The 14,304-nt window shown below is 41.1% G+C and overlaps 3 protein-coding genes across 4 annotated transcripts in view; 2 read left to right on the top strand and 1 right to left on the bottom strand.

Moving 5' to 3' along the window:
- Nucleotides 1-4,295, top strand: part of LOC103356310 (regulator of G protein signaling 7) — a 51,190-nt gene extending 46,895 nt beyond the window's left edge. Inside the window, exons 13-16 of the mRNA XM_008280412.1 lie at nt 99-224; nt 2,788-2,974; nt 3,273-3,362; nt 4,275-4,295. Of these exons, the coding sequence (XP_008278634.1) occupies nt 99-224; nt 2,788-2,974; nt 3,273-3,362; nt 4,275-4,295 (424 nt within the window). The remainder of the gene's footprint in view (nt 1-98; nt 225-2,787; nt 2,975-3,272; nt 3,363-4,274) is intronic.
- Nucleotides 4,296-6,398: 2,103 nt separating this feature from the next.
- Nucleotides 6,399-13,313, top strand: grem2b (gremlin 2, DAN family BMP antagonist b). Of its 2 annotated transcripts, none has more exons than XM_008280409.1 (2): nt 6,399-6,763; nt 11,774-13,313. In XM_008280409.1, exon 2 carries the CDS (start codon nt 11,775-11,777, stop codon nt 12,345-12,347), a length of 573 nt encoding a protein of 190 aa, XP_008278631.1. In that variant the 5' UTR covers nt 6,399-6,763; nt 11,774; the 3' UTR covers nt 12,348-13,313. The 2 variants fall into 2 exon arrangements, with proteins under 2 accessions (XP_008278631.1, XP_008278632.1); XM_008280410.1 differs by lacking the exon at nt 6,399-6,763 and adding an exon at nt 6,796-6,819 and having other exon boundaries at nt 11,774-13,280.
- fmn2a (formin 2a) overlaps nt 12,707-14,304 on the bottom strand; it is a 40,777-nt gene continuing 39,179 nt past the window's right edge. The window contains exon 17 of the mRNA XM_008280411.1: nt 12,707-14,203. Coding sequence (XP_008278633.1) covers nt 14,177-14,203 — 27 coding nt within the window. The 3' untranslated portion in view covers nt 12,707-14,176. The remainder of the gene's footprint in view (nt 14,204-14,304) is intronic.

Genomic DNA, 14,304 nt, shown 5'->3' with positions numbered 1-14,304 from the left:
TGGATGAGTTCATGTATCATTAAAGCTGACAGAGTTATTAGTGGGACACATACGTGGTCTGACAAAGATCTGTTGCATGTTTGTGTGTCTTCCTCCAGTAAGGAGCCAGGCCAGCAGAGGGTAAAGAGGTGGGCTTTCGGCATTGATGAGGTTCTCAAAGACCCTGTTGGGAGAGAGCAGTTCCTCAAGTTCCTGGAGTCTGAGTTCAGCTCAGAGAATCTCAGGTACATGACAAAATACACTTTCATTGGAATCAGCATGCACACACACGCACACCATTCATTACTTATGACAATATTGCATCGCCTACATAAATTCATTAGATGCTTAACTTAACCGTAAAGCCTCACTCTATATTTGACTGAAATATGGACATAAATATGAAATATAGTCATATGCATGATTAGAGAGTTTGACTTCCACCAGAATATAATCGCATTTTGTTTCACTGTTGATTATAATTGCAATATGGGACAGTTTTACGACCATGTTTACTCCACAGTGATGTCAACAAACCATTTACGGTGTCATAAATAACCATAACTGCCTATAGCTTAGATATAGTGCCATGTTGTGCTAATTTGCGTATTTAAAGTCGTGTCAGCCGTGCTGGAAGGAGCACAGAGGTAATAAGGGCCAATGCAGCAGCGTAAAAATGCCCAGTTTTTACTAATAGTCCTGCATTCATAGTACAAAATTGTTATCAGCAGAATCTATTTAAAGTATCAGAAGTGAAGGTACTTATTATGCAGATGGCCCCTTTTAGAATGTCAAAATTTTAGATTTAGTAATTTATTTTTTTTTAGTTCTTATCTTTGGTCCAATAATACATGTGCAGCATTTTAATGTTGTAGTTGGTCAGGATAGAGCTCATTTGAACTATTACTGAATACGCAATAGTGAGGTAGACAGGGAGTCTAATGCCATCCATCATGTTTTATGAGATGATCCTAAATTTAATATGTAATATGTTAATCTGCACTGCAACCATTACCTACAAGTGAAAAGCAATTTTAAGGTAAGATTATGAACTGTACCTTTAACTGTAGCTGCTATATGCATAATCCCAACCCTTATAGTTTCCCCTATTGGAGATTCTCAACCTCATAAAACACAATTTAACCCTAAACTATGTGGTTTTACCGTTTGTAGAAGTAGCTTTTTGCTCAGACATGGGTCCACAAAATGTATGTACATATATTCGTCGCAATGATGTGATTAATACAAGCACACAGGAGCGACTGTGGAGGATTTAATTCACACTTTCTCCCCCCGCACACACACACACACATATGCAAATGATCTGGTCATATTACACAGAAACATGCAGCGCATATATTGCAGGAATCACACTGTACATGTCCATATGGTAAGATTGGGTAAATCAGCAATCTGTGCTTCTCTGGTGATGAAAACATGATCAATAATACCTCATTTTAATGGGTCTTTATTGTCTGTACAAATTGTTTGTGTGTGTATATATGTAGCAACAAGTTATTGCTTTTTGCCATGTATAATATGTAACCTGGAGCAATATTAAATATTAATATTAGCAGGGATAGCGGGTGGATGCTGCTTTTTAAAATATGCACTGCTGTGGTACTTTGTAGAGTAATGCTATGTTGTTCAATATATTCACGGTTACAGGAATACTGCAGAGCGTCAAAAGCGCATAGAAACGACTAAATATGAATCGAGTATCCACTGATGGCTCCTCTGCTCCCTCACATGGCACATGCCTGTATTGTTTCCACCCAAAGCCGATAATGGGGTCAGTTTAATGAGAGCACATTCTCAGTCGGGTCGGCAACATTTGAACTCTAAATTATGGTATGCATTACTAGAAAGAAGAATACTGACATTCACGGCTGTATTAACCCCAATTCAACTTAGAATTTTTAATATTAAAATTTTTACCATCCTCCTCCGCTAAGGTGCCCCGGAGTAAATCTTACTGTTACGTTTATTACCGTGTGTTCATTTTTTTTCCTTCTCTTCTCTGACGACAAGACGATAGAGCAAATTCCTCAGTGTGATATGTGCAACCCTGAAAGGAGAATTATTATTGGAGATGATTTTCTTAACTAAATGTGTGCATATTAAAAGGAGTTGTCAGCTGTCTTTATGTTTTTTTAAACCCAGTGCACTCTGAGCTGATCTGACTTCCATGCCGTTCTACCAAAAGATGTCATTTCTGGACTAGTTTGACGTCAGACTTTGACAAATGAATAACTCTTGAATATTTTAAAGATCTCCTCCAGGGAGAATCTTTTTTTTTAACTTCTTAACATGGCCAGATGGTGTTTTTATATGCTGGAGGACATATCATGAGCAAAATAAGCAGTGGCTGAGCATTTCCACCTTGAAATTGTTGTGCTCTAATGACAGTCTCAAATACACAGAATCAGACTTCTGGGATGTTAGAAACCTTGCTGCTTTCCGTCTGTCTTATGCTTCATTCAGAATTGGTTTCCGGGTTGAACATGTCTGGCTGAATCGCTCCAATATTACAGCTTACCGTTGTGTAGTGTAGAGCAGGTTTAGAGTGTTTGAGTCCTAGGACCTCACAGAGCTGCACATTCTAAAAGAGGCAACAGCATAGAGTTACATCGAAGCAATTTTATGGCAGGAAGGGATTATTTTCATGGAAAAACACATCCAAATATGTAACTCTGATACACAGAGATGAGTATTCAGGGGAGAAGGACAGAAATGGTACCACTGTGGATTCATGTGGACTGTTTAGAGCTACTACTCCTAATCTATTCTGTTACCTTTGGTTTGTAGGTTCTGGTTAGCGGTCCAGGAATTAAAGAAGCGTCCAATCAGAGAAGTTCCCACTCGAGTTCAAGAGATCTGGCAGGAGTTTCTGGCTCCCGGTGCGCCCAGTGCCATCAACGTGGACTCCAAGAGCTACGACAAAACCACCCAGAATGTTAAAGATCCCGGACGCTACGCCTTTGAGGATGCACAGGTAAGCTTCTGTTCAACAGCAAATTATACATTAAGTCGCAACCACAGGCCTGTATTACAATTAACATCACTGATAAGGAAAGAATAGCTCAGCTTTCCACTGAAACACCGCTGCTGGTCTTAACACCGCAGAGTGTAGCTGATCCAAGTTAACACCTTCGCTCATAGCAGTTCATAAATCGCACCTTTGTCTCGGGGAGCAGTGAAATATTGCATTTCCTCATTTCTGTTCAGCACAGTGGTTTACCTGTGTCTGACATTTGTATGTACTATTCTTGCATTATGTGTTTCTGCAACAGGAACACATCTACAAGTTGATGAAAAGCGATTCTTACAGCCGATTCATCCGTTCCAGTGCCTACCAGGAATTATTACAGGCCAAGAAGAAGGTAAAAAAAAACACACACAGCCTCACTGTAAATGATAAATGTCAGAGACTGAAAACAAGATGAGATGCAGAAACATCCATGTAGATGTTAGTGCATGCTTAATGCTGCTGCACAACCGTTAGTCTGTGTTAGATGTTGTTCACAGTGGTTTTAGAACTCCAGGCAACTAATTCAAAATTACATTTTGTCATTTGGCTTCAGACCAAAACTAATTTAAATGTAGGCTCAAGTCAATTATATGTGGTTCATAAAACTGCACTGTATATGAAATGGATGTAAAATTTCTGTGGTGATAGACAGTGGAGTTGCCTAAAGGTGCAAACCAAGTCAAAGACATGGAACCTGCATTACAGCAACCGCAACCACGGCCAGATGTGGGAGGGAGTGAATATAACATATAAACTAATCTGTTTCAGGTGTGGTTGATGGATTAGCCGATTAGGACTCCTGTCGCGCTTGTAGAAACTATTATGAATAGCAGAAAAAACAAGGGCTGTCATAACATGACGAATAATTCAGAATTACACAGGTGTATTTATGCACTTAAAACCCACTCCGTCTAAATGCCTCCTACTCGTTCCCCGCCTGTCATTCTGACAAAGAAGATTTTAATATTATATCCAGGGTTTAAAAAAATAAATAAAAATAAAATAAGAAACTGCTAAATCCACATCATTTTCTGGGGTGTGTTATATTTGTTTTTTCTCTGTGATGAAATATGATGCAAAAGCAGTAAAGTGGAGGTTGTCATACAGGTTTTACAGCTTTATAATTCTCTGTTCTATTTTTGAGTTAACTGAAACTACAAGTCTTGCATATCTAAGCTTGCAAACTGTTACGTATGGGCCTCTGCAACCTCTGCATGGTCATTTTCTTTTTCAACAATATACCTTTTTTTTTTTATCTCCACAGAAAAGTAAGAACTTGTTCTGAAGGCTCTTGCTCCCAGGTAATGTCCAATATGAAATAAAGCCTGCTACACTTTGTTATTTAGTTGTTGTCACTGATACTTTGAACAGTAGTAAATGTCTTGCAATAGCCAGTTTTTTAGCATTTAATATGCATACATGTTATAAGGAATGTTACGTTAGATTTCACTTGTGCTTAAAGTAAAACATGTCTAATTCTAGCAACATATCTGTGCAGAAAATAATTGTATTTATGCTCCCAATCTCCCAATTAAATATGTACCTCATTCTCTTTTCCACTTCTCTCTTCTGCCTTCCTTTCTCTTCTCCCAGCTCCGGAGAAACTACTGGCATCCAAGAGATTGACCAGTCTTGTGCCATCATGCTAAAATCAATGCCATCTCTCTCTCTGGGACATGGAGGGGAGGGGGAACCATCTCATCTCTTCATCATCATTGTCTGTCATCTGCTCTTGGCTCGGCCGGATGATGAGCCAAGCCGTCTGTTCGTCTGTTGTCCACAGGATGTTGCATGTCCATGGAGAGGATGTTCCTTCTTCTCTCTCCTCTTTCAGTACCTGATATATTTCCAGTATTCTCAGAAAAGGAGGCACTGCTGGACTTGTGAGGACACTGACAGACTGTCGAGATGAAAAATGTCACTGAAGAAAAAGTCGAGTCCAGCGCTCCAGTTCTTTCCATCGTAACAGCTGGAATCGGAGCCCCCTCTCTCACTTCCAGCTGAAACAAATGATGTCAGAGAGAAAAAAGAGAAAAAAAAGGAAAAAAAAGAAAAAAAAAAACAAGTAGAAAAAAATATAAAATGACAGCTTAAACTGATAAACCTAACCAATGTCATCGCTTTACATGATCTGAGGTCACAGATACTTTGTCACGCTATGGGAAGTGTTGTGCAGAATGAATATACAATATACAGTATATATACATATATATATTATGATTATGATTATGATTATTTATTGTGCATTTATTTTGCTTTGCATTATTTTATTGCACTACAATAATTAGCACATATGGTTTTCATTGCACCTGTAAAGTCACATTCAAATTTACAGAAATGCTGTCTCCTGTCTTACGCAGAACATAATTCTTTGTTATTCTCTCCTGCATTTATTTTTATACCATATTTAAAGACACTTTTACTTACTTGTATTATTAAAGTTGGCCCTTTATCTGTTACTATGGCTTGGGCTTGGATTATTTTTTAAAAACGTTTGCCAATTTAGCATTGAATTTAGTTCCACAAGGAGTATGCTTAAATCGTGCACTTCTGCTTTCTGCCACTAGAGGGCGATACATTATTTCCTACTGGCTCCTGTTAACAACCAGCAAGCATTCAACACAGATCAGCAAAATGCACCACTGTACTCCACAGACAAATGAAGTTTTGTCATGCAACAGTGTCATCATCCTCTGGTCTGCTGAAGGGGTTATTGTTCAGACTTCACCCATCTGAGGTTTTGCAGGGTCTGTTGATGTTTCAGCTCTTTGATGGCAGGGTGACAGTCAGCGTTTTCTGTCTCGGTGCCCAGTGGTCAGCTTAGCGAGAGCCGCAAAAGAGACAAACATCATTGTCTCCGTTGCATCAAGGAATGTGAATTGTGGCATTTTTCAAAGCGTGCTCTTCGTGCGTCTGGGTGCATGTATACGATGATTTATGCATCGGAGGTTATGGATTTTAATGTGGTGTGGCCTCAGTGCCAATAAGAGAGGATAATTTAAGGAATTTGGAGGAAATCATGGTTTCTTCACCGCCTTTTTTTTTTTCTGTCCACGGTGGCAAAATCTCATCCGCTTCCTAAACAATGTCAAACACACAAAAAGAGGGAAAGAGAACTCATAAATAAGAAAAGAAGAAAAAGAAAAAAAAGGAATGTCATATTGATAGGTATGATATATTATGGATGGGTAATATAAAAAATAAAAAGATGAAAAGATATCAACAGGCACAGATACAGGAAGAGACCACATTAAATGAAAGAAGGGAAGCTCGGTTTGATTCACACAATGACCAGGGCCAATAGGAAAAACCCTCCCAGTCTTGAGGAGGGAAGGGGGTGGTGGGGATTCAAACTGAGGCAGGCTTTACAGTGACTCAAACACTCTCAAAGACAGACTGCAGACAGTCTCCACAGCACTAAGATATGGGCTTACTGTGACTGAACTCCGGAGCGTCCCTCTTAAACCTCAAACCAAAAAAAAAAAAAGACTAAAAAGAGAAAATTAGACTCAGGCTGAAAGCAAGAAGAGATACAGCTCGTCTAGGAGGATGGAAAACTGAGCGTGTCCAACACTTTGAGTCTTCAGCGGGAGGGGGAAAAAAAAAGAAGAGAGGAGCAAGGACAAGCCTGAGGATACTACAGATTATGTTGCCATGGAAACCAGAACCTGGAAGCGGACGCAAGGACCACTGAAGGTGGACAATCTCCCTTGACTGCATCCTCAACACATTACTGTCCCGCTGTGCTGAGAGGTACATGAACCGTACTTCACGCTTTGCTCTGATAACACTTATTCACTTATCTACAGGTGAGCACTGTATTTAAGGATTAAGGAGGCATTTTCAACAGGTTTACAAGTTGAAAGAACTGATTCTGAATGTCAGCTACCGCAACAAACAGCATGCAGTAATTCCAAATTAACGCCGCTTCATTCAGGAAAGTTTCTGATGCAAGATGATGCACATGGGTTTGTACATTACCCGGCATTATCTGGCTGAATTATCATTTTAAATAACAGGATTTCAAACTCTAATGACACACGCTTTAAAGATGGACAGTTTCGCTGCTTGTGAGAGGAAATAGTGGTTATATATCTGAAAGTACCAATTTGAATTTACTGTGAAAAGTGGAGCTCACACAGAGCTGGATCGACATATCCCACGTGAGTGTGAGACTGAGTGACTCAATGGGTCTATGGATGACTAAGCACAGAACCATGTAATTGGAACAGCCGTACTTGTACAGCTATTTAGTATTTCTGCTGGCGGTGATGGTTTGATTCCCACTGGGGCCACCCATTGTAAAAAGAATATACACCTTCAAGGCACTGTTAGGTGTCCGGGATAAAAGCGTCTGCGAAATTACTATAATTAGTGGCTGGAGGTTTCCAGGTAATTAGTGTTGTGAGTGAGAGAATTAGGGAGTGATGACAATATGTTCAATATGTACTGAGCTCCTCAATGAGATTAAAAGTCGGTTTAGCTCTTCCACTGACAGAATAAGACTTAATGATGTTAATAGCGAACCTGTATTCTGTGTGTGCACAAAATAACCCCTACACACTTTCTCTGCATTCATATCTACAGGTGTATATCCGCGTGTAATCATGTGCGTGCTAATGTGTATCCGAGCTGGTGTGCGAACATATGTGTGCGTGTGTTCCAGCAGTATGCGTGTGGTGAATGGTGGGGAGTTTGCCTTCTGATCCTGCTTACAGCTCCGGTGACTGCACCACCTTGTACAATCTGCTCTGATGTCAAAGAGGATTTAGCGCATAGACACAATGTGGTTTCTTTAGCAATAGAAAACACTTCATTGTTAAGCCTCTACAGATAGCGAAACCAGTGTTTGATAGAAACCTTGGCAACACTGTTAACACGTGAAATTAATGTTTTTGAACAACCGCTAAGGGGGAGTGGATTAAAACAGCGTTTTGACCAGTTGTGGTGACTATTTCTGTTGACATCAAACCAAGTAAATGTGAGCAAAATAAAAGAATTAATTTAAACCAGAGTACTACGCAGCTGCCTGATGGATTTGTCACTTATTGCAAACTTGTGCCATTTAAATCCTAATAGGGATCCTGATGTCATTAAGATACAGACACATAAAGTTATGCTCAAGACATCAAGAATAAGTCCATTTAATGAACCCGTAAAGCCGTGACAATTCATGAAATCTGGGGCTTGAAAGATGTGAAACGGTGTGAAGTGAGGCCATGTTAGCGACCTTAAAGCTACTCAAGAGGAAACAACATCCAGTGGAAGGTGGTGTTAATTGCTGCTGCTAAATCGTGTCATCCTGATCTGCAACGAGAACCCCGGCATTATCGTAGCATCTCTAATTGCCCTTCATCCTCCACTAAAGCACTTTATATTGCCGAGCCCAAGGAGTTGCCTCGCATTCTTGCCAGTACTTAACTTGGAAAGCATTATATCTGGGCTGCTAGTCATTATCAAGATGGATTGTGGTGACAAATGGCTGCCCAAACTGCCTAAAGCAGCCTCCTGGCAATGTTGGCATTAGACACATTTACACAGCAAAGCCCCCGAAAGGACCCCCCCCACCCCACCACCACCAACCCCCCAACTGTTAATGAGCCAACAGCCAAGCGTAGTTTGGGAAAATACAATCCGCAAATGCAGATAATGACATGGTTCCTCTTTGTGTAATTGGCTCCAAGTGAAAACATTTCATTTACCTCTCTTTCCCTCTTTATATCCTGTGTATGTGTGTTCGAGCCTGCGTGTGTGATTACGTGCACGTGTGTGGTCGCACATGGGTGTGTGCGTGCGTGCGCGCGAGTGTGTATCCGTCTGCTCGTGTGTGATTGAGGTTCGAGCTGCACGGTGAATTAAATGCAGTTCTACTGTAATTAACTGCACTTACCAGTCTCCGTATGAGACTTTCTGACGCACCAATAATTGAGGCATCAGGTTTTGTTTGTTTTAACCTGCCTTTGAAGACATGCTGGGAAGATGTCTCACATGGTTTAGTGGAAGTACATCTGCGTGTACAAATTTGAAAGCCTTGAAACGATTCTCGGGTTCTTTTTTCAATTATTTAACAGCTAAACATGTGAAATATTAAAATATTTAGCGGCTAGGCTGGAGAGCGTCATGACTAATTGTGTTTTTCATTGAGATTTGAAGAAAGAGAAGAGGAAAAAAAAGACCTGTTGTTATCCAGACAGAAAACATTACCATGGAATTATCATGCCATTCTGAAAAACAAAACATAACAAGTTCCCACTGATGATAATAGTTGTTTTCTAAAAGGTTTGTGTCTAGCTCAGCAGTGTTTCTGGTATTTGTTTCTGGCATTTGTAATTTCATTAGAGGTTTGAATTTTGGAACCAAGGTCTGCCACAGTTCAGTGAAGCATATCCAAAGTATTTGTGGTTCTGGTAAAACATAAAGCTGTGTTTGTGGACGATATTAGTGTTTAGCAGACAGAAAGGTCCGCTTCGGTTCTGTCTCAGCATTAACACACGAAACCACAGTCTCCTTCCGTCTCCAGGACCGTGTGATGATTAGTGCCTTGTGTCGAGGAGGGACGGACACGGTGACAGAGAAAGAAATAGAGAGACAAACAGCATGTGGAGATATATATATATATACGCTTGTGGGAGGAGGGTCTATACTCTCCATGAAGCCCGAGTGATGTTGGTTTTGCTTCCCAGTAGGTCATCTGTCCCAAACTCCACCATCCCTTCAAGCCCCTTTTTCTATCTTCCATCCCCAACCGCTAAACACCCACCCATCCACTTCATCGCTCCCCCCCAAAGTCCCTCAATCCCTACCCCAAAACCGCAATTTGTCTTGCCGCAGAGATTGATGAGGATAGCTTGGCAGGGCCCGCACTATCATACTTAGGGCTGAGTTTGGGGGTGGAGAGGTAGCGCGGTGGCTGACTGTACAGGCCATCCGTCATGCCCTATGTACACAGTCGGTCAGGTCATCCCTCCTGAGTCCCTGGGGCCATCCAGACTGTAGCTCACCGGTGTCACAGGGTGCCTCTTTAATAGACTGATAGCGGGAGAAAAGGGAAACAGCGAAAATGTGCCTCCACACAGAAGCGCAGCCTGTTGCTCCGACCAGGGGTTCATGCACTTAAATTTACAGTCAGCAGAAATAAAACGGTGCAGCTAAAGACAAATGAGGCTGCATTGTACATGGAAGGTAGATCATTGGAAGATGGAGTGGGGTCATGACTCCCTGATGCAGTAGGTGGTGGAGGGACCCGGTGGGAGTCTTTAGTTTAGTTATTCTAACCTTGCAATAGGTGTGCGTGGGTGTGCATGCTGGCTTGTGTGTATGCAAAAATGTGTGCCCACAGCAGAAACACTCATGCACTGATGTTCAGTTTGTATATCTGAGAAAGATATCTGGGCAGCTACGGTTGACAAAAATACAAATAATTTTTCAGCGCTCTTCCGAGAGAGAATTGATTTCAAAATGCATTTCTCTTCTCAGCATCATTACATCAGCAGTATGCTCGATCAGATTTTCTGGCACAGGTTGAAGAAAACACGAAAAGTGAACCAAACAGATTTTTAAAAAAAATCTGATTTGAACTAGAAAGCAATAAAAGTTAGAATGCATCATCAACTTCTATGTAACTCCAGCATATGGCTCGATGGTCTATAGAAAGAATGTCAGAATTCATACTACATCTCAGCTGAATGGACAAACAGCTGCTGTCTAGCTTATGGCAAATGCTGCTGGACAGTGATATACAGACTCGAGTGCTCCTGCATCTTGGACAGAGCTGCCATGACCTCGGGGTCAAGGGCAATAAAAAAAAAGAAAGGAGCAAAAAACAAAGTGGATTACGCAAAAGTAATTTGTTCCATGTCAGAGGGAGGTGCAGGTCCAGGAAAGGAAGAAAGGGAACATACAAATTTGCACAGCAAAGAAGAGTCTGTGAATAGTAGCGGCCAATGGCCTTGAGGCAGTTTGGTTCTCTGTCAGAATTTCTGACTTGATGTCATGCAACGCTTGTCAAAAGCAACATCTGCTGAAAAGATGCTTGAGTGATGGTCAAAAATGTGCTGGCGCAAACACTGACAGCATGCACACGGGTGGATACTCCATCCCGAATGGCGGAACAATCATTTCTCCAGATCGTTCTATCTTTCTGGTGCTAGCATGATACAGAAGACACTGTGGCGATTATGGACACTATGGGTCACTCTCAGTTCAGTTTTCTCAGTAGTATATCACCAAAGAGTAGAAGAGTGGACTTCCAAATGTACAGCTCCCCAACTCTTCCCCTAATAACATGCAGATGGGCCTCTCTAATGCCTGTTTACATATCTGCGGCATAGTTCATGACTAAAGTAAGCAAAGCCCTAATTATTTTACCCAGCGACGGGACCAATAAAATCAACTTCCCCTTCTCGTTATGGGTGTTTAAGAGTATCCTTTGATGGCAGGGCTTTGTTTATTTTTGGAAGAGTTGCGTAGCCGAGAGGAAAGCAAATAGAAGTAATGACACAGAGATGCTGACAAATGGGGGCCCTGGTGATGGATTCATTTCCTCAATGATGCCTGGAGGGCTCGACTGCGAAGGTGGTTAAACATGAATGCACATCCACAGAACTGCAAACATGATTGGCAATATTAATGTATCAGGTTAGCAACTGTATGAATGTCAAGCATCATCTAATTCTGCCTAAATTACTGCTACAACGGCTTCTTTGTTAATAATTTTAAGAGTCTGTCCATGCTGTTCATATTAGTGCCTCTCTCTTTTTGCAGAATGATGTGGAGAATAACTATCCCCGTCATACTGGCTGGGGTGCTCTGCATCACCGCAGAGACCAAAAAGCACCGTCCCCAGGGATCCATCCCATCGCCATACAAGACCAAGGGGAACCTGTCCGCAGAACGCCACCACCGGCTATTGCAGCAGAAACCAGAGGTGCTGTCCTCCAGCCGGGAGGCCTTGGTTGTCACAGAGCGGCGCTACCTCCGCAGAGACTGGTGCAAGACCCAACCCCTTCGTCAGACAATCAGTGAGGAGGGCTGTCGCAGCCGCACTGTGGTCAACCGTTTTTGCTACGGCCAGTGCAACTCCTTCTACATCCCACGCCATATGGGCCCCAGCCATGGACAGAATCGAGGCCACGGCTCAGGCTCTGGAAGAAAAAACCACAACAAAGCCCAGGAGCCATTTCAGTCCTGCTCCTTCTGCAGGCCACATCGCATCACACAGCTGACAGTGCAGCTAGACTGCCCAGACCTGCAGCCCCCTTTCAGGCACCGTAAGGTGCAGAGGGTCAAACAGTGTCGCTGCATGTCTGTGGATGTGAGCGGCCATGGGAAACTGTGAAGAAGGACTTTTTAAATTTGAAATGACATATATGTACTGTCAAAGGCAGAGATTCACCAAGTTTGTCAAATGAGGACTGGCTTCAAGTGGAACTATTGTGCAACGTGTTGTACAGAAAATGACTTTCGCTACCATAAAGTGACATGGACCTGGTGTTAAACAAAGGCTAAACAATGATTTAATTAGAGATGAGCAGCCATGTTGAACATGTCAATGCAGTTTAAAAAAGACTGATCCTAGTGACTGTACAAGAGACACTGACGGTAAAGCTGCTTGTGCTCAATAATGAACAAGTTTTTATCATTTTTTGAAAAAAGTTTATATCTACCCAAAAGATTGCAAAGAGTGCCTTTTTTTAAAAATAAAAAAAAGTACAGAACATGATGGATGCTGAGGAAGAACGGTAACGCAGTGTCCTGCTGTAGAAAGAGTGCAACCACTTAAAAAAAAAAAAGTTTCTGTAACATGAGATGTTTTTCTTCTGCAGGTGGATCTATAGTAATTACACAGTGTGCCAGTATGTTTTTTGCCTGGTTTTACAAGTATTATATGTGTTATCCTGTACTTTTTTCCATAAATTCTAGGATGTTGTAGGAAGTTGATGCATGAAGCAACACAGGACCGACCAGTGGCATCCACCTGTTTGGACACAAACCTGTCTGCATACTGTACATTTGCCACAAATCGACTAGCCAGTAGGAAAAAAACATACTGCAGCATGTGTAATGGAGGTGCAATGCAATATATACAGTATATATATTTTATGTATGTGTGTAAGTATGTATGTTAAAAGTATATTAAATCTATTTCATATAAAACAAAAGTGGTGCTTAGAGTGCATGTAGTTCTGTACTGCTTCATATCACAGTTGGACAAATGATAAACAGAAAGTGATCAGCAATAGCAGAATTTCTAATAAAAAAATTAAGGTAATTTCTTTTATTCAATAAATATATTTCTCACGGTCATGGGTATTCAGTCAAAATATATTGATGGTATTGCACATGGAACACACATCACATGTTCTTATTGCTCCTTTAGGATACCGGAGTTCACACTGACTGCACAGGATTGTAGGAATTTATCAGGTCATAACATTTAGGAATACGTGGCCCGTTTGAATGAAAAAAAGACAGAGAAGGTGTGTAAAACATTTGTAGAATTACCAATAGGTTCCAAAACACACTTGATTAAACTATTAAGAAACTAAATCTGTCATTTTTTTCCCAACAGATTAAGTGTCTCAATTACAGATGATATGTCTCGAAAATAAGGACTGTTCCACGTTTAACCGCTCCACTGTGCAATAAGGCACTTACTGTCTGGCAGGAGATCCAGATAGAAATGCTATAAAATTCTGTGCTTTTCACCATTAAGGGAGATGTAAAGAGAAAAGTGGTCATGCCTTCCTAAAAGAAAAAAAAACCAGGCTCGGGAATTGCACTGAAAAAGAAAACCGGCTACGTATCGCGTACAAAATACTACTAAATCTTGGCTATAGTGCTACAAATGTCAAAGTCCAGTGAGTGTTTTCTGGAAAAGAGCTAATCTACATTTAATCATCTCAGCTTAAGGACGTCTTCTGGTAGCAATATTTCATTTAATTATGCAAGTGCTATCAAAGGGTGGCTGAGGATGAAATGGCTCATTCCACTTTTAAACAATATAATATCCACTTTGAACCAACTCATAATCAACAACAGCTCCAAATCAATTGAAAACAAACACTGGACTCGAATAAACGTTAAAAATGACGGATGAGCCACGTCAGATTGTACAAACAGCACTTGTGCAACAGGCTTGGTGATGATAATTTTCCGTTCTCTGCTTCAGATCTTCTTACCCAGCTTTGCTTTCTGTGGAATAGAAGAAGAAGAAGAAAAAAACAGGTCTGAGTTATTTACAGCTCGCAGCACTGGCGCTCATCCTAATATGTTACTGTAAGAGCCAGGAGTGT

Source organism: Stegastes partitus, unplaced genomic scaffold (genome assembly GCF_000690725.1).
Source record: "Stegastes partitus isolate 25-593 unplaced genomic scaffold, Stegastes_partitus-1.0.2 Scaffold192, whole genome shotgun sequence".
In the NCBI taxonomy this organism is placed as follows: Eukaryota; Metazoa; Chordata; class Actinopteri; family Pomacentridae; genus Stegastes; species Stegastes partitus.
This window is presented reverse-complemented; position numbering and strand designations above follow the sequence as displayed.